The 20,389-nt window shown below is 37.4% G+C and overlaps 1 protein-coding gene across 1 annotated transcript in view; it reads right to left on the bottom strand.

Moving 5' to 3' along the window:
• The window catches only part of malrd1 (MAM and LDL receptor class A domain containing 1), a 97,867-nt gene that overhangs the window by 60,882 nt on the left and 16,596 nt on the right, over positions 1-20,389 (bottom strand). Inside the window, exons 6-15 of the mRNA XM_030123104.1 lie at positions 19,623-19,754; positions 17,406-17,558; positions 14,751-14,856; positions 13,049-13,416; positions 9,748-10,193; positions 6,623-6,710; positions 6,350-6,529; positions 6,064-6,220; positions 460-616; positions 184-294 (exon numbers count right to left, since the gene is read on the bottom strand). Coding sequence (XP_029978964.1) covers positions 184-294; positions 460-616; positions 6,064-6,220; positions 6,350-6,529; positions 6,623-6,710; positions 9,748-10,193; positions 13,049-13,416; positions 14,751-14,856; positions 17,406-17,558; positions 19,623-19,754 — 1,898 coding nt within the window. The remainder of the gene's footprint in view (positions 1-183; positions 295-459; positions 617-6,063; positions 6,221-6,349; positions 6,530-6,622; positions 6,711-9,747; positions 10,194-13,048; positions 13,417-14,750; positions 14,857-17,405; positions 17,559-19,622; positions 19,755-20,389) is intronic.

Here is a 20,389-nt window from a genome sequence, read left to right as displayed (position 1 = left end):
ATGACTTAAGCAATTATGCTATGAGGTGAACGATATATGAATTGTAAATATAATAAATGATTTTTAAAAATTATCATGTAAATAACAGCTTGTTTGACAGATAAACCCTTATGATTCCAAACTATATGACACATTGTGATGTTTTAAATCTTAAGGATTTTTCAGAATTAATAATAAACCTACCTGGAAGTTACTGGATAAACCTATAAACACTTCCCCACGCCTCCATTTGTTGCCTTGGTTACCAGTCTGAGACCAAACCTCATGGGTTATATTTCCATACTTCTGCAGCACCTTCAAGTACAAAAACAGCTTTTCAGTTCACATGGTCATGTTCCCATTTATTTTTAGATTCAATAATTTTCAGGCCCTTCCATCCACATGACAGTAATGCAGACCCCCTGGGACCCTTTACTCAGGATTATTCCCCTTCTGAGTACGTATGCGTCCCCCACTCACCTGCAGTGACCCCACAGTAAATCCACTCATGTGATACCAGAAGATCAGGGTGCACTGAGGTCCAGTGGAGGAGATGACAGGTGTCTGGAGGTCGGTGGTGTGACCATAGCCACCATTTGAACTGTCTGCACACATGTACCAACCTTCAGGGCTGCCTCTACAACAGGACACACACAATGTACACAAAAAATCATATCCTGTACATTTCCAACTTGGTTTTTAAATAGGTCTTTCCTGTCTTGTATATATAGTAAATGGCATTTTGAAGTGTGCATCTCCTCTACAGAAACCACCTCTGGTCAAAATAGATCAGCTAAAACATATTAATAAAACATTACAGTGCACAGACATTGAGTGCTCTGAAGTTATGCTGCATTTTTATCCTTTAAGAACTGATTTATTTTTGAGGTTCAGTGTGTAGATTTTTTTCTCTGTGACATTGAACAAATCCTCCTCTATCTTGCATAATAAAATCCACTAAAACATGTCACTGTTGGTGCTAAAGTGTCTCTCCATCTTATTGTATTTGCTCTGAAAGTTAGATTCCTTTTTCTTTTTTACACATATACTCTTCGGTTTTTCTTGCTCTATAGCCACTTTCCGTTATGACAGCACTTTGCATTACTGATGCACCTCCATCTCTGCAACAATAAAGTGCCAATCACAAAGCTGCCCACCAGCAACGGTCCACCTGAGCCCCTTAAAATGAGCGAGGCTGTAATTGCTTTCACTGGCCTCATGTGTATCTTCACTCTCTCAGCACCGAGCTTGTATCTGCCCCAAGCCCTTCTGCTTCACTTTATTAAATTCCCATAAGAGGAGTGCCTCCGCATGGGTTAAATAAGACACAGTTTCCCCTCTCCATTTCACTCACGCCTTATCGATTCAGAGCCAGTCAAGGTTTCTCCAGGAGTGAGAAAGAATGGACAGTGGGGTTATGAAAGAGAATACTGTATGTGCGATTCACTTCAGTGCTCGGGCCAAGGGAAGAAATGACTGAAATGTAGTGATCACTTAAGTGCACTGCCATTTTCTGCACTTATCATCCACTCGGTAATACATATATAAGGAAAATCAGGTCACGGTATAAACACTACAGATGGACTGTACTCCTTCTACCTCACAGTACTTTTCTTTTTTATGTTTAGTTTTAGACCCTTTAATCCTTTAAACCCTGATATGTCTGTGGTGAGTGTTCTCTATGTATGATTTATTTGAACAAAGTGTCTATGGCCCCAGTACTGTGGGACTACTTTCTCATTTGTCTATTACCACAGAGCCAATCAGCGCCCTCGATATATCATGTGTATACTGGTAACCTGTAACATGTCACCCTGCTACCACAGTAAGCATCACACATGCCATGAGCCTATCCAGTTACAGGAAAAGGCTAGGGTACCAGTTACAGGAGGCTGGTTTGTGCACCAATTCACAACTTCATTTTCAGCATGCAAGCAAACAACATGAAATGTAGGGACTGTTTTGCCTCATATGAGGGATTTGCCCAGGTTTTTGATGAATATAAATCAGCCACTGGGACAATATTCACAGTCCAGAATTCGGATCATTTGATTGGCTCTGTGGCAATAGACAAAACGGTATTTCGTGCAACAGTATTGCAGCAGTAGCCATTGCCTTATTTTAAATATTCATAAAAATTCAACTGTTTGCTCAATAGGAAAAATTTCAGAACATGCTGAGAGAATAGACCTTGTTCTTTCCATAGCTATCACATCCAGCTCCCCACTCACACGCATCTGTGGAATGGGGGGTAAAAGACACTGTTCTCTTTGTTGATTTTTGTTTTTACTGTTGTTTGCAGTTGTGAATTTGCTTTATTTTTTACTGTGTTTTTACTGAGTTGTAACTGTTTTTTGGAGTTTAGCCAGGTGTCAAAAATTTGTTTAGAAAAAATGTGCCCCAAAACAAAACCTACTGGGCCAAAATTCAAATACTTGTTGTTCAATGTGTTCCAGTTCACAGCTCATGTTCCACATCCTAAATCTCTTATGGATGCACATTCTGAGTGCCTTATTTAGTAAAAACCTGTCAAACTTCAATTCCTCTCTGTCTTTTTCTGTTATTCCCCCTGTTTTGACCCTAAAACACTCAATAAAGCAAAACCGCTGAAGAAAAGGAACACAAACACGTACTCACAGCAGCTTTGATGACACTGAAACAGACGCAAATTCACAGCAACATGTTTACGTGAAATAATGTCTCAGGGGTTAAAGGGGTAATATCTACCAGGTCACCAGACACCCATTTAAGGGTTAGAGTTAGGTTTGAGCCATGCCTTTCAGTCACATGCTAAATAAAGAAGATGTTTAGAGAACGTTTCTTTTCAAATGAAGCCTAATAACATGAATACTAGTCTCCCTGCTCTTCTGTTTAACCAAAAAAATGTGAAAGTTAAAGGGTGCAAAATCAGGGTTTTAAATAGAGCCACTAATTAATATGAATTTCTGCTCTTGAGTTGTTATTGAACTCTCTAATGTGTGTGATTAATTAATATTGCAGTAAGTGTTGATTCAAACCATCAATTATTTCTGCTATGAAATGTCATGAAAAATGAAAAACGTTTAAGTGCCAGACCATGATTCTATATTTTGTTTTATCCAAATAACATCCAAACAAATTTAGCCTTTTAGCTTGTGTGGATAGACAATTTAATAACTTTTTGAATCAAGCCTATTTAAGAGGATTAATCGCATAGTTATGATGTTACCCAAACTGGAACAATAATGACAAAATACCAACCAAAGGATATGTGAATCAAAAGCATAGCATTGGGGAAAAAATAGACACTTTCAGATGTAAACATTTGTTCCACACATCTCTCAAGTAAAACACAGCTCTCCTCCCACCACCCCTACTCTAAATAAAAATTCTTACAAAAAGATGTCAATGATGCTTACCATTTTGACTAATCTATTAATTATCTCTGCCAAGGAGGTTATGTTTTCATGGAGTTTATCTGTTTGTCTGTCTGTTTGTTTGTGTTTGTTTGTCTGTTAGCAAGATAACTATATAGCAGATTGTGATGAAATTTTCAGGAAATGTTGATACTGGCACAAGGAACAAATGATTAAATTTTGGTGGTAATCAGGGGAGGGGGGGGCAGATTTTGATGACATTTTCGGGAAATGTTGATACTGGCACAAGGAAAAAATGATTAAATTTTGGTGGTGATCGGTGGGGGGGATGGGGGGACTGATCTGCCTTGGTGGAGGTCTGCGCTCTCCAAGTGCTTTTCTAGTTTGTTACCAAGATAACTCAAAAAGTTATGGATGGATTTTCATGAAATTTTCAAGAAATGTTGATACTGGCACAAGGAATGAATGATAAAATTTTGGTGGTAATGGGGGAGGGGGGGGATCTGCCTTGGCGGAGGCCTGTGCTCTCCAAGTGCTTTTCTAGTTAATTCACTTTCATACCTTGAAATGCTGCGATTATGCAATGCTGACATTTTGTTCAAGAAATGTCTTTAAATGTTTACAAAAAATCATGAGCAGTAGACACTTTACTGGGTTAAAAACCCAGAATGCAGATGTATATGAAGGTGCTCATCAAGGATGGACAAAAACTAAAGAGCAAAAAAGACAAAGAATTAATAATACATGTTTCAAAAGCAAGTAGTGCAAAAAAAATACAACAGTCTGAGGCACTGTGGTACAAGGACACCATTGCCTCCACATTTCAACTCCACAGACTCATCATGAATGGTCTAAAACTAGGATGTTTTGCCTCTATTGCTTTTCATTAAAATGTTTATACCTCTGTCTGTAACTGCTCAATCATCTGTATTGTTGCATGTGTACTGGAGTACGTATATCCCAGCTGACATCGAACACAAATGAGCATTTACTGACAAATTCACAACTACAGGCTATTTAGCGCAACCCCTGAACCCATTTAGGTGCATGTTTTTGGACGGTCGGAGGACGCAAGAGTACCAAGAGAAAACCCGAGCAAACTCACAGAAAGGACACATCCAGATTGCCTGAAAGAGGCTTACAACCGTGCTAACTAGTAAAAAAAGAAAACGAGTCGATCTACCATTTAATAAACAGACTCAATCACAGTTTTTACCCTTGAATGCAACATTTCCTAATCTTACCTGTATATATCCTATATTGTTTGTATATATCCTTATTTGTTGTGCATATTGGATTGATTACGTTTGTCATGTGTTCCATTCCAAATGTTAGTTAGAGATTTTCTTGTGAAGTAGAATTGAGGAAAGATTTTTTTTTTTTTTACCTGCAGATGATTTCAACTGTAGCCTCAGCCTTCATCAGAGCTGTCAAACACTTTCTGGTGTGACATGTCTAAAAACAGCTGATCAGGCCGGGAAACATGCAATAAAGCATATATCCTGTTTATGGTGTTGCTCCCATGTTCTCTTATTTTGATGGACTCCTTGATGCACCTTTTGAATTTGTTGGCCTCAGATGAAATGATTTTCCCCTTGTCCCAGTCCATGATGTGGTTGTTTCTTCTGCAGTGGTCTGTTATGGCTCATTTTTTGGTTTCGTGTTCAGCTGTTTATTTTTGTGGCCGGGTGAAGTTGCCTGCTGTCTCCTTCACACATTTGTCTGATGTTCTTTTTTCCAGGTGTTGAATGGTTGTCCAGTTTCTCCGATATATGTTTTATTAGTTCAAGAATTTTCATTTTCATTTTGTCTTCTTATCTTAATGATACAGGGGTTATTTTCTTTTGTTCAGACAAAGATTGCATGTTTCCTGGCCTGATCAGCTGTTTTGAGACAGGTCACACCAGGAAGCTTTTTTGTCAGCTCTGATGAAGACAAAACTGTCAGCAGGTAAAAAAACATCTTTCTTCAAATCTACTTGTTTGATCACAAGAGAATCTCTAACTAACAAGTTGTACATATTTGTCATCTGTAGTACAAAGTTAGCATTTGCATATTCCAGTAGTTTGTATTTATTTATTTAGTTACAGTGTGTATTGGCATTAGTTACAAAGAACAAGATGCATGCACCAGATTTAGCAGAGAAGCTAATTTCCATCTGTTGTCCTGGACAAACAACTAGCATAACAAACATTACTTAGATTACAAAGTCATAATATACTGGAAGAAAACCATTAAACATGACACACATAGGAAAGTCTGCTCAGATTAAACGGCTTCAGCCATATACATATAACGGGGCTTGCATTCTAAAAATACACTAACTTTCCTAGAGCAAGAATAAGATATAAAAGATAGAACGAGAAGGAGAGAAGAAGAGAAATAGAAAAAAAAAAGAGCAAGAAAAATAAATAAATAAATAGATAGATAGATAAATAAGCTAATTGTGCAATTGCAAACCAGAAATAGAAATACAAGTAAAAACTACTGAGCTAAAAACTTCTAGTACTACTTTAGTAATATATGTATATCTAATATTCTATCCTATAGCTTTCTGCACATGCCTACATTTCTCAGTATTTTGTGTGATGCTTTTATAGTCTGGGCAGTGTTTTTGCTGCTAAACAGAACAGAGCTACTAAACTGATTTTCATTGTTCCTGTGACAGTAACAATAAAGATCTATTGTATTTTAACCTCTGAGGATGAAACTGTGCGCTAGTACTCACAGTGTGTGGTCATTAATAGGGCGGTGGTACTGCTCTCCATCATGGATGCTTTCTCCCTGGTCTGGTGCCCAACGAAATGCATGGATCGGCACCAGAGAGGGGTCAGCACTCTGCCAACCACAGGTGTCACCACCTTCAAAGTCACACAGTTCCTTCACTGCAGAGAAAAATGGAAATAAATATGGAAATGAATGACTACAGAGAGAAAACAGGGGAAAAAAAGACATTTTTACAAAATAGTACATTTATTCTGATACATTCTGGGGGAACAAATGAAAATGTTTACCGCAGTTCGCTTCATCTGAGCCATCAGTGCAGTCCTGCCTGAAGTCACATACTTTGCTGTGGGGAATACACTCCCCGTGGGTTTCACATCCAAACTGTCCATCGGGGCAGCTGTGGGGCTGAACTGTGGGAGGTGGAGTGGTCACTGTGGGCGTTGTGCTATTTGCTGTAGGAAGCTCTCCTAAAGGGAACGGTTACAAGAAGAAGACACTATAAGATTTAGAAAATGACATTGCTCAAAGAAAGCATAGTTATTTTCTGTGTGATCATCTACCGTCATATGGGTCACAGTGTAAGAAGGAAAGGTCATCGATGGCAATATCACCGTTGAAATCATCTCCAACTGTACCTTCAATCAAAATCTATCAGGTAAAAAAGAAAGAGGTGAAAATGATTTCCACAGTTACCAAGGTTTGGTGGAAAGTACACAGATGAGGGATTTTCATGTTGAAGTGTATATATTTTTTGTAAAATGTGCAGTGTGTTCAAACTAGATATGCTTATTGTTTTTTATGAGATTAAAATATACTGTTTACAGTGGTGGAATGTAACAAAGTATTTGTAATTCATTACTACACTTAAGTAAATTTTTACATATCTGTACTTTACTTAGGTAATAATACTCCATTACACTTTGCTGCAATCATGTGTACTTTCTACTCCACTACACTTCCACAGTTTATGCTGTTACTTGTTACATTTTATGAACACAATTTCCTCAAAATCTCGCATGAAAAAATAGTTAGCCTTCTGATTGTGTTGTGGTGTTGTTTGCCATTGCCATTGCCATTGCCAAGTTGCTCTATTAGCTCCAATGAAAGCAGAGTGTGTTTGGTAGTTGTATGAGCGGGTGGACTGGCTTGATTCCGAGAAGAAGACAAGACATTCAACATGGACCCAGAGCCAACATCGACTGTGCGTGAGCCTGAGCCTCCGGCTCTGAATTAGAAAGCCATCCTTGGCCGTATTAATTGATTTAACTCAATGGTAAATTAGTGGGTAATACCTAGTAGATAATTTGTCATCCACGGAATTATAAATTAGAGTACGTACAGTATTTCAGAGAGCACGCACAGTAAGTTCACCAACCTTTACAATACAGATATACTGTATAGTTGCTTGTAATTTTTACGGCAGTGACATTGGCAGAGGCGTAAGTCAGTATAACTACATTCTTTATCAAACTGGCACAGCCCAGACACTGCCACATCTCATTCTGTGAGTACTTTAACTTTTTAAAAAATACTTTAAAGTCAATTTAAAAGTTAGTACTTAATATTTCTACTGAAATAAGATTGCTGATGTAGTACCTCTACTTTTACTTGAGTATATATTTTTCTGTATATTTGTAGTTTTACTTTAGTACTAAGCTTCAGTACTTCCTCCACCACTGACTCTTTATGCCAGTGGTGTCAAACTCATTTTAGTTCAGGTTCCACATTCAGCCCAATTTGACTTCAAATGGACCAGACCAGTAAAATAGTAGCATAATAACCTATAAATAATGACAACTCTTTTCTCCGTATTTTAGAGTGGAAAAAGTAAAATTGAATTATGAAAATGTTTCAATCTACAATCTATGTTGTTTTTTTTTTATTTGAATAACATGAAAAACCCCAAATTTGTTATGAAAAATAAGTGCAATTTTAACAATATTCTGCCTCAGTTTATCATTGACACATGTACAACTTACAGATCACAGTGGATCTACAAATGCACAAAACATTTATGAGACAGAATATTGATAAAATTGCATTTATTTCTCTTAAAACATTTCATGTTGTTTATATTTGTTCAGGGAGTTCGTATTTTTTGTGAAAGGATAGCTTGGAAATTTAATTTCCATATAATTTTGCTTTTTTTACACAAAGAGAAAAATTTGGAGTTGTCATTATTTATAGGTTATTATGATAGTATTTTACTGGTCTGATCCACTTGAGATCATATTGGTCTGTATGTGGCCCCTGAACTAAAATGTTCATAGATTGTTAATATCTTCAATATAATTTTTGCATTTCAGAAATTCATCCGATGGGCTGGATTGGACCCTGTGACAGGCCGGTATTGGTCCACAGGCCACATGTTTGACACCCCTGGTTTATACTACACGTAATATCACCAAAATAATGTGCATGCCTCAGCACAATGTAAGGGCCTTGTCACTGATAAATTGGAGACTTAGGCACTGTTATTTACATTTACATTAAAGATAAATGTATGAAAACAAATTATTGTTTCGATTGTTTTTCAATCTACATACAAAACTAGCAGAAACAGTCTCGGGTCCAAACATTTGCATTTGTGTTTTTACAGGGGGGTGGGGGTGAGTTTTTTTACTGCACTGACTAAATTTAACATTTTATCACAGCCTTCCGATGTAGCAAATCACTAGGAAAAGATGAGGTCTTCAGATAAAGCCATCTGGTCTGATGACTCCATGTCACTGCCAAGAAGAGGAGCACAATTTGAAAATATTGAATTAGGAAACGTTTGCATTCACTTAGAAAACAGCTCGGTCCTTAAAAATGAAGAAATACTTTGCTAGTGATGTTGCTGTAGGATTCCAGCCAGCAAAGAAGGCATATTTCATAAACAGTCCAAGGCTGTTAAATGTTTATTTGAAGTTCGTCTGGAAGAGGCACTACATGAGTATTTACTGGCGGTTTTTCGAATGTCACATTAACATGATTCAAGCAGCCGTATTTTGTAAACATGGTTTGAAATATTTTTCCTGTAATCAGCCATTTCCACATGCAGGTCTGGCAAACTGTTTGTCTTGGAAACAGTTTTCAAATTTTAATTAGCTTTAATGCTCCTCAGCTCATTGCTGTTTTATCATTTATTTATTTGCGTAATTTGTTATGTTCTCTGGTTGTTCTAATCTGAGACATTAGTTGTGGCTGCACTGTGTGAATGTTTACGTATCTCAGTGCAAACACAGCATGTTTTGTTGGTAAAATTGACTGTCATGATGTCACATCTATTTTGTCATTTTGCGGAATGTACCCACATGGATCAGCCTGACTGTAATTCATCAGTGTCACTTTTTCTTTGTACTTTTCTTCTTTCTGTAGTCAATTAACCTGACAAAAAGAGCTGCTGTTTTTTGCCATGGCAGAGGAAATGTCTTTAACTGCCTGTCAAGTTATACTTACTCATGACTAATGACGAGAGAGCATCCATCTTGATGGACAGATGTCAAGTGGTGAAGCTATTAAATAGATCTTCATCAGTGCAAGGCCTGAGAGCACTCATAAAGACTCTAAAGTGTTTCAATGTTTCTTGTAGTGGAACTGTGTTGACTTGTGGTCTGGGTTTGATTATTTCAATGAACTGAATGTAAACATTCCAGAGTGGGATGTAACTTGACTACACCAGCATAACCAGTTTGTTTCTTACCTGGAAAGGCCGAGCACTGTTGAGGTAAAGTGTTTTCCTGTGCCACAGGTTTCCTTGGTCTCCATAGCGTACCCACAGCATCTGGCCGCGGCCTGTAGCAGTGGTCCTGAGGTAGACCGCCAGGCAGAACACATGGGAGCCAAACATGTGGTAATGGAAGCGGAAAACACAGGGGTGGCGGGCTCTGGACGGGTCCTCAGCACGGCGGTGGGTGGGCTGGAAGGCTCGGCTCAGTAACACAGCCGTGTCCTTGAATTCCTGGGGGACGGATGATTCGATGTAGAGGTAGTGGCCATAGCTGGTGCCTAATGTGTGGTCTTTCCAGGGTCCTGTGTGAAACGACGGAGTGGGGCCTTGGATGCGAGTCCAGTCAAATACATCTCCTCCACTCTGCTCTTGTTTCCAGCTGCAGAGTCCGTGTTCAAAGTTACACTGAAGTTCTGGAGCTATGACATAAGACATGGCGTTTACTTTCACTTTCTCCAACAAACTAAAGCAATAAAAACCTTCACTTGGTTGAAATACAATAGTAATTTTAGGCTTTGAAGCAGAATAAAACACAGCTTCTATATTTAAATAAATGAATAAATGCTCCATTAAATGTACAACGAAATGGCATATTAGAGAAGATACCGGCTACAAACAAGTGAAATTATTTTCAAGCGCAGAAAGAAAATTGTGCTTGAAATAAGAGCAAAATATCTAGGTTTCTGCTGTTTTATTCCTTCTTAATTTGACTGGAAATACCTTAAAACTACAGCTAACTGATAAATGGGCCCAAGGAGCCAGGGATTGAACCATCAACCTAACAGTTTGTGGAAAAACTCCACCTCTTGGGCCACAGCCTCCAGACTGAAAACAGAATAGATGTTGTTTCTTAAAACAGGCACAGTTACTTAAAAATTAATCCAGGCATTGCAACATAAAACACCCACAGAGGTAATAACCAGGAGGTAATAGTAATAATGATAAAATTAATATCAGGAAGTTGCAAAATCATTCATTGAATCATCATTATTTAACTATGACCAAAGTGTGGTGACACTCATTTAGAGAAAATGGTATCTGATAGTGTAAATGTGGTGGTACCTGTCTTCGGACTTGATAAAAGATACAGCAACAACAATTAATCAATTATCAATCAGTTGTTGTTGACAAAAACAGATCAATAATTATTTTAACTGGTTTGAATGATAGTATGTAATAAGTAATTGTCTTTGCTGCTTTGTACCAGACATCTGAGGATGACATCATGGGCTTTGGGAAACACTGAAAGCACTTTTCTGACATTTTATGGACCAAACCATTAATCAATTGAATGAGAAAATAATCAACAGATTATCTGGAAACGAAAATAACGATTGGCTCCAGCATTACTCATGGACAGGTCAGTGTGCTGTTTAGAATATGAACTTCAGGAGACTCAGAGATCTTTAAGCAGATGAAGTTGCTAGACTTTATCTGCCATTATTTTTTAACTTGATTTGATGAAATATTTAATCATGTGGAGATAATAATAATTTGCTTGAATGCTAAAGATATTAACCGAGAAATAATGCTGTCAATTGTAAGGAACTCTTTAGGCCAGTGGTTCCCAACTTTTTTGGGCTGGTGACCCCATTGTAACATCACGAATTTTGGGCGACAGACATTTTTTTTTTGCTAAAAAATATATTTGTTTTTGATCATGTAATAGTTTGCTATACTATGTTGCAAATAAACATTTTAGATTTAGTCTATATAATGTATATTATTATGGACAGAGGCAGAAAAGCCAGGTGTAGATTACTGCACAAAGTGAGAATTTTATTTTCCTTGGTCAGGATATGTACAGTCAGTCCAGCTTGGATTTACAAGGCTGACAATTAATACTGAACAAACAAGAACTCAAACTATGAATTATGAAAGAGCTGCAGCATCTGAAACCGACCACAATGAACATTTGAAAGATAAACAGAACCACAGTGCTTCAGTTTCAGCTTCAGAGTTTGTCATCTCTTTTTATGTATTGGGATTGTCTCTCTCAACTCACCACATATGTTTTATACGTAAGTTGTATCTTATTTTTATCAATTACTAGAAATTTCAGGCAACCCCATTTGAATTCCAGGCGACTCCACATGGGGTTCCAACCCCCAAGGTAGAAAAACATTATTTTAGGTCTACTAAAATGTTAATGCTTACTTAAATAACTGACCCAATTTTTTATTCAGCATAACTAACAATAGCCAGCAATATTTTTTCTACAGCAGAGGGTACTGATAATTGACTGATCAAGTTTTACTCTTCCAAAAGGCATATATTCAAGAAATAGCTCAACAGATTTTACTAATCAATATCGGACTAAACAAATGAAGACAGATTTTACACTGTAAATCAATGTTTAAAACCCACCCCTATTAACTGATCTGTTTCAAAATTAGTCTTGACTATGTTATTGTACAATAATGCATTGACTCTGACACATCACCGGTGTGGAACTAAGATTGGTCTTCACTCCTCATTATAATGAGCAGTTGTGACCGAAGTGTCATGACACAAATTCTTTCAGCTAAAATCAGCCTTTATACAACACAATGTGACCTTGAAACAACATCTTTCCCAGTATGAGCTGCATGTAATGTAATTCACTTTAAGATTTACTACATGAAAGTCATAGTTTGAACTTTCATTTTATGTTATTCTCAAAACATGATCAATAAGACCCAATATTTAACTCATAAAGACCCAAACATTCAAGTCAACTAAAATCATCTACTGATCTAATATGTTTAATACCTGTTGATCCACTAATCCTACCAATCCATGTAAATAATTGGTGTAAAATGCAGTTTGTCATCTTTTCATCGTCATCAGATGTGACCCATTCGGATGTTCAGAGGCTCCGTAGTTACCGTGGAAACACCGTCATCTTCTACAACATTGATTCACCAGTAAAACCCATGGAGTTGGATCAATGACAGTGAATGGAGACACTTGGTTTATTTTCAGTTAATGATTTGTTGAAAAAGTTACTTTTGCATTAGTTTTCTCTGTTTCTGACATAATAACCTGTGAATTTACTGTTACTTTAATGAAAGTCTACATGATCAGTAAATTAAATGCTGGGAAATATCAGATTTTCCCTGAAAAAAATCAAAATAAAGAAGATAATATAACATTAAATGTGATAAATCACTTATGAAAGGTTAAATATCGAGAAAAATTTGCTTGGGAACTGCTACAAAAGTTGCACTGGGTCTTTATGGGTTAATTGGTTTGACACCTTGGTTAGATTAGAAGTATTTGCGATAAGACTTACAGCATCCTTCCTCATCCGATCCATCCCCACAGTCATCTACCAGGTCACAGCGTTGTGAGTGCTCCACACATGCCTTAGTATGTATGCAGTGAAAATGCGTGTTGGGGGGGCACACCTCCACTGCGGGGGGCATTGAACAGTTCTTGAAGCTGATATCATCCATGGCAGATACACCATCAAACACACCCAGGCTGATTTTAGCCAAAGCGATCTGAAAGGGCCAAGTGATGCGTCCCAGCTGAACCGTGACATAGTTCCACTTGGGTCCCTGGTCGTACAAAGTTCTCCAGATGATCGTGTTGTTATGAACTCCTTTAATGCGTAGGTACATATTAGCAGTCCCCACAGAGATACCAGAGTTATAATGCCTAAGGAAATGAAGTAGACGAGAGAGGTTTTACAGCAGGGGTGACAAAGTCATTTTAGCTCAAGGACCACATTCAGGCCAGTCTGATGTCCAGTGGGTCAGACCAGTAAAATAATACCAGAATAACCTAAAAATAATGACAACTCCAAATTTTTCTCTTTGTTTTAGAGCAAAAAATACCATTAAATTATGAAAATATTTCTAATAACAAACTATCCAAACAAAAAAGATCTGAATAAGCTGAAAAAACAGAAATTTCTTAAGGAAAATAAGAGCAATTTTTGTTAATATTATTCCTCAACTTATCATTTATACATGTGCATTATGGATCAAATTTACAAAGGTATAAAACATTTAGTAACAGGCAGAATATTGTTATAATTGTACTTAATTTTCTTTAGACATTTCAGGTTGTTCTTGTTACATCACATTTTATTGTTCAAGGATAGTTTGTTAATGTAAATATTTTCAAAATTTGATGTTTTTTTTCACTAAAACAATGACAAACATTTGGAATTGTCATTATTTATAAGTATAATGTAATATTATTTTTTTCACATGAAACCATGAGGAAAATTTGGAGTCATTTTTATAAGATATTATACTATTATTATACTTGCGATCACATTGGTTCATATGTGGAACCTGAACTAAAACGAGTTTGACACCCTTGACTGTTAATATCTTGTTACTATCGTTGTAATTTTTGCAGTTTGCAAATTCATCATGTCGCGGGCCAGACTGGAACCTTTGGTGGGTCGGTATTGGCCCATGGGCCTCATGTTTGACACCCCGACTTTACAGTAATCACAATGATATTCCTACATAGAAAAGTTTCCATTTTGTGGAACACTGTTAAATGAATCATTCACTAAATAAATCACTTATTTCTCTTGTGATAATGCATATGCCTGCTGGAAATAATGCATGAGCTTTTGCTTACACTGGGGAAAAAAATGAATGTAATAAACTACTGGTACTTTTCTGCCAGAGGTACCCCACAAATCACCCAGTTGAAAAATATAATCTGTCACTCGACATAAACTTTTAGGGTCGATAAAACTGTCAAAACACCACAGATTTGGATGCATATCTTCTTATTGTGTGTGAGTGTGTGATATAAAAGAGATGCTGAGAGAGCAGAGTGAAGACAGGTGAGATGATGGGTGGAGGAAAGAGAGACAGAAATGCGAATAGAGAACAGCGAATGGAAAATGTCTCATGCTGCAGGTGGATCTACAGATAGAATCATGCTTGGTTAAACAAATAAGTGGAGAACGACTTTACAGACAACAATGAGGTAGGAGGAAGAGGATATTGTAGAATGAGTCTCACCAGAAGCTGAGGGTGCATCCAGACGCCGATTGTTGAAACCACGGTCCCCTGAGAACAGCCGTTGGATAAAGACTGCTACTGTTTTTTAATATAAACATGAAGTGGCCTGCAGGAAAACAATTAAAGTTAAAACCATGTTCAATACGCCTCCAGATTTCTGTAAATGAACTCTTTCAGCAGACAGTGAGTCATAGTTAAAGATACTAAAACTGTTACGGATGCAGACAGTGGAGAGGTTCATTTGCTGTTCAAATAAACGCCTTCACACATTGTTGTTATTGCCAGATGGGTCAATTTCACCCTGTAAGAAACATTTAATCCTCTGGGATCTTTGTGCGCTGCAATATATAGTATATGTAAACAATTCTGCGGCAAACACTTTGCAGTCACAGTGAAAACTCTACCTTATTGGTGAGACAAGCCAGAGGACGATGACAAGAGCTGATTGGTAACAGCTAGTGTGGTGCAAGTTACTTCCAAACTGTAATCCATTACAGATTACTTGTTACTGTGATTTCAAAGTAATTCCTTACCTTACAATATTACTGTGTCAGAATTGGAATGCATTACATTACTCCTGCATTACTTTTGAGTTACATACAGACTCTCATCATAAATGTGTTATGACTCTGGGTCATAATTTGGCTATTTATGTGTATATGTGCTTCCTGTTTAGTATATGTGTTCTCCCCCATCCTGTAGGTGTGCTGTGTCTGTCTTCTGTCTGTTTTGGCAAGAAGCTGATTGGTGGAGAGTGATTGCCCAGCCCCTTTAAAAATGGCCGTGGACCCAACAGCTCACTCTCCTTGCCTCCTGCCAGCTCCCAACTGAGTTTCCTGCATGTTGACCGTTAGTCGTCGTGTGTTCGAGTGTGTCTGAGAAATTTTGTACATAGTTGTAAATAGCATATTTTGCAAATTTGATCCTTTTTCTGGTAGGGGAGGTCGGCTCTTTTGTTTTCCCGTTTTCTCTTGTTTTTGGTTAGGGAGTTTAGGTTAGTTTTCTGTATTTTATTTCTTGCGTTTATTTTGGATTAGGAAATTTAGTTTTGAACTTTGAAGAAGACTTTTTGTTTGTTGTTTTGCCGAACCCTCCCCTAACCCTCCTTTAGGTGTTTAAAAAAATAAATTTTGTGAACTTTGGTTTTTGACTGACGTGTGTGCTTGGGAGCTGGGAGGGGACAAAAGTGAGCACATTATGTTCGGCCTGGTGAACCCCTAGGCCGGGACGTAACGAATGGCATGTGCACAGTAGAACCTAACCCAATGCTTGCATTTTTTTTAACATTTTACATGTTCAAACGGGGGATGCGGCAATGAGGATGCTGGTAGATAAATCCATAATTGTTAAAGAATTCTAACTATTCATAAAAACGTTAGCTCACCTTGTCATTGCTGATCACAGGGATCATGCTAACTAGCTTCTGTAAAGCAGGGTTAGGGTTAGTAATGAGCATACGTCCATGTGGACAATGGACTATCTTCTGCCATCTTCACCCATTGGCTGAACACCAACCAGGAAATAAAACTTTCCTGACACATTTTTGATTTCTTAAGGTCTCATGGTTTTGCTGTTTTTTTTTTTTCATTTGAGCAATTAAATTATGGGCCAAAAGTGTGTTGTAACGCAGTGCTGTTGAATGTGTACTGAGTAAAATATTACTGAAAATTGATTAGTGATGCCTTACACTACTGCATTACAGCAAAAAGTAGTCTGTTGTTGTAATGGATTACTTTTGTAACGTGTTACTCCCAACAGTGGTAATAGCCAGGTTGTAAATGTGCAAATAGGACCCTGGGTCAGCTGTTATGAGCAGGAAGCAGTTTCATTTCACACACCTGGCTAAAGGTGTTAGCTTTATTCCTACCATCAGGTCAAATTGAAAAGTGGAAAAAAATAACACATTCTAAAGTAGAGCAACAGACTGATCTTTTCTGTCTCACATTACATGAATAACTTTCAAATAGACACAATTTAACACAACACAGTCAAAGTCACGGTTAGACACCCTCAAAAACACACTCCCACCAGGATACATGTTAAGCCTCTAAAGCTTTCAGTAACAGAGCAGAGACGCTGGCTTCCAACTCGCACTGTCTCCAAATATGAATCAAACTGAGCTGCTTCTCACAGCATGTTCATAACAAAAACAACAGATGGTACTGTTTAAAACCTTGCATGAAGCCATCAAGTCTGACTCAAAACAACAAAAAAAATACAACTTTGTGTTAAACTCAGTTTTTCAAGAACTTAGTCTTTTTATAGATGTGAGACAGAGTGCACTTCAATCCATCTGTGCATGTGAGCCATACTCGGATTATCCTTTGCAGGGTCACAGCAGTATAGAAATGTAAATCCATTTAGGACATTATTCATCCAGTTCATACAAGTAGGTGGCAGACGATGCATTTCACATGGAAAGATGCTCATTTTGTTTCAGCGGGTGTGGGGTGATCTATTTCAGTGACTGATTTGGTTTTAAAATCCAGGGTGAAAACAGCAGATATTGATTTGCTTTCCATGCGGTGAAAGTATTTTTTTCATGCACTGCATATCTCTCCAAAATACAGAACAGAATTTATGGATGACAATTGTTCATCGCAGAACTGTAGTGCAGATACTGTACATGAGTGCAGTGTTTCGTTTTGTTCGTACCCTCGGTGCTGTTGGTGGAGTGGTCTGGGGGCGGCGGGCGGCCGTAGTAGTCTGGCGGTACCTGCATAGATGAGCCCCTGACCCAGTCAAAGCCATCTCCAAGGGTGAGCTCATACCAGCCACAAGAACCAGCCTCGAAGTCACACTTAGAAGCTGAATGGGTGAAGACAGAAAATGACTGTTGAAACTAGGGTTAAACCTTCTGGACTCAATTGACAAATGAGATCTAAGAATAAAAATCTAAAGGACATGAGGCTAATTTTTGTGTCAGTGTGCTGAATGTGTTTTGTTTTTACACTGATACTGAATACAGGGTGCTTGCTCTTTATTCAAATAAAAATTCCAGACTTTTTCAAAGCTGCTCAGGACCTTGACTTTTTGTACTTGTTTATTTTGTGCCAACTTTTTTGGTTGAGATTGTACCTGTTGTGTGTAGTAGAAAAGTTCATTTTAATAAAAGTATGAATGAATGAATGCATAATTTGCAGTAAATTATGTTTTACCGATAGAAATGTTTTGAAACATATGAAAATCACAAAAGTGCATGAATATCACACAAACAAGTTTCACTAGAATCATTCCAGTACTGACCAGTTAGTGAAATCACATCTAGTTTTTCATGTGTTTTCCTCATGTATTTCTTATCTTACAACATTATGTGCCTTTGAGCAAACTCTAAAATTAAACTATGAGAGAAACTTTTTTCCATACTTTATTAAGACTTTCACACAAAATTCCAGCCTTTTCAAGGTCTGGAAAACAGAGTTTCAAAATTCTATGCTATTTAAAGGGGTCATATTTTGGTAAACCCACTTTTATTAGTCTTTGGTACATTTATTTGTGTATTTGGACCCTAATAGTTCAAAACCTTTGAATTTGAACCCTCCAGGTGCTGCAAAACTATCTTTATATTAATTCAAGCAAAACTCAAATGGATTTCTACAACTCATTTGAATACCTTCGTAATTTGTTCTGTTTATAACTAGTTACGTCACGACATTTGCACATATAAGGTCAAGACTTTCAACAAACATTTCTCCAAGTACGCCATAATTGTTTATCAGCAGCAGCGGTTGTAGTCCATACTGAAAATATGTCCAAACTTCGAGCTGATTACCTAAAATGTTCAGTTGTTGGTTGTATTAACGAACACAAGTGGCTGAACAGGACAGAGTGCACAGTCAACAACCTGGAGGGGGTGGGGCGTGAAGTGGCCCCTTTTCATTTAAAAGGCCAGCGCTCAAAACAACCTTTCTGGTGTCATTCCTCAAAAATAGGGTTGAAGATGGACCTGTGGAGCAAGGTTCTTATAGTTTTGGATTTTTAATTATAGTTTAGTTTTATTTAGTTTTGACTTTTTTCTCTCTAATTCAGTTAGTTTTAATTAGTTTTTAGAGCAGGTTTGCTAGTTTTTATTAGTTGTCGTTTTTTCTGAATGCTTAGTTTTAGTTTAGTTTAGTTTTAGTATTAGTTTCAGTTTTTTCCATATATTTTATCTTCTTTGCCATCCTATTCAAAGAGATTAGTGAGGTTACCCTGGACACTTTATTTGGGGGTGGGGTTAGGGCGGCTCTGACTGAGCAGAGACACAAACACATGTACAGTACCATGGATAAATTCCCTATAGCAGATTGGAGGGGGTAATGTAGGTGGGGGTGCCATCCATACACAATGTCACTAATGTGAAAACGAAACTGAAACTTTCCATACTTTCACCGTTGGCCTCCTGACTTCTACACCTCTCTCACACCGCTGATCTTAGACAAAATTTTCACATGTTCTATCCTATATCAACACTGAGAAAGACGAAAACTGAGGGAATTTTATCCATAATTTTTATATGTTTTAGTTTTGTAAGCACACAATGTAGTTTCAGGTAGTTATCATTTTTTTCTTTTAATTCTAGTTTTTATTTATTTTAGTTAACGAAAATGTTTTTTCAATTTTAATTTTCGTCATTTTGTTCGTTTTCATTAACGATAATAACCTTGCTGTGGAGTTGAATTAATGAAGAATTCAGATCCAATCATAGCATTTACAGTTTACGCAGACCACAGGGAAATGTTTTAAAATGCATAATTCCATTTAAAAAAGCAAAATATCACTCCTTTGAGACTTTTAAGACCTGCCCAAGCACCCTGTTAATATAAATCCCCAAACCCAGTGCAAATGGGATGCGGATTGGTCAGAGTTGCTACTTTGTGAGAGGACTCTTACGGCAGCTGGCTTCATCTTCTCCGTGGGGACAGTCTGGGGTAAAGTCACACACTTTGCTTTCCTCTATACACTCTCCACCGCCACAGGAAAACCATGGGGGGAGGCAGTCAGCTGGCGGGGCCACACTGCTCTCTAGGAAATCAAACCAAAGATAAAAGCTTAACACAATAAATACTGTACTTATTATTTCTTGGTGGGAGGCATGTTGAAAACCTAAAGATTAAATCTGGTTTATACAATGGAACACTGGAAATGAAAACATATACCTGTTATCTCTCAATTCCATTATGTGATTTATCGCTATATGGCAGACAATTGTAGATTAATACAGATGAGCTCAGCTGCATCCAGAACAGAGTAAGTGTATAAGTACATTAGGGTTATGAAAGATTAGATTAAAGAAGTGAAGATCTAATATTGGGATCAATAGATGTCCAAGAAGCCATAACAAATGAATTCAATTACAGTCTCCTCATGACAAAGATTGGAAGAATGTAATGAAATGTCCCAGTTTTTTGATGATCTTAAGCTATCAATTTAAGTAAAACTCCTAATTACTTTTAGTTTTATCAGATTATAGATGCAAATTGTTTTTAATTACTGTAGCTGATATGACATCTGCCCTGTAAACTTAGTGATACAACAATCACACCCTGAAAATACAGAAAAAGAGAAACATAAGACACTTTTACACAGAGATCCCGGAAAAAAGGTAAGACGGTGATCCCACCTTTTTGCCACCACTAACCGATTTCCACAGCCAAGCC

The sequence above is a fragment of the Sphaeramia orbicularis genome, chromosome 20 (genome assembly GCF_902148855.1).
Source record: "Sphaeramia orbicularis chromosome 20, fSphaOr1.1, whole genome shotgun sequence".
NCBI classification, from domain to species: domain Eukaryota; kingdom Metazoa; phylum Chordata; class Actinopteri; order Kurtiformes; family Apogonidae; genus Sphaeramia; species Sphaeramia orbicularis.
This window is presented reverse-complemented; position numbering and strand designations above follow the sequence as displayed.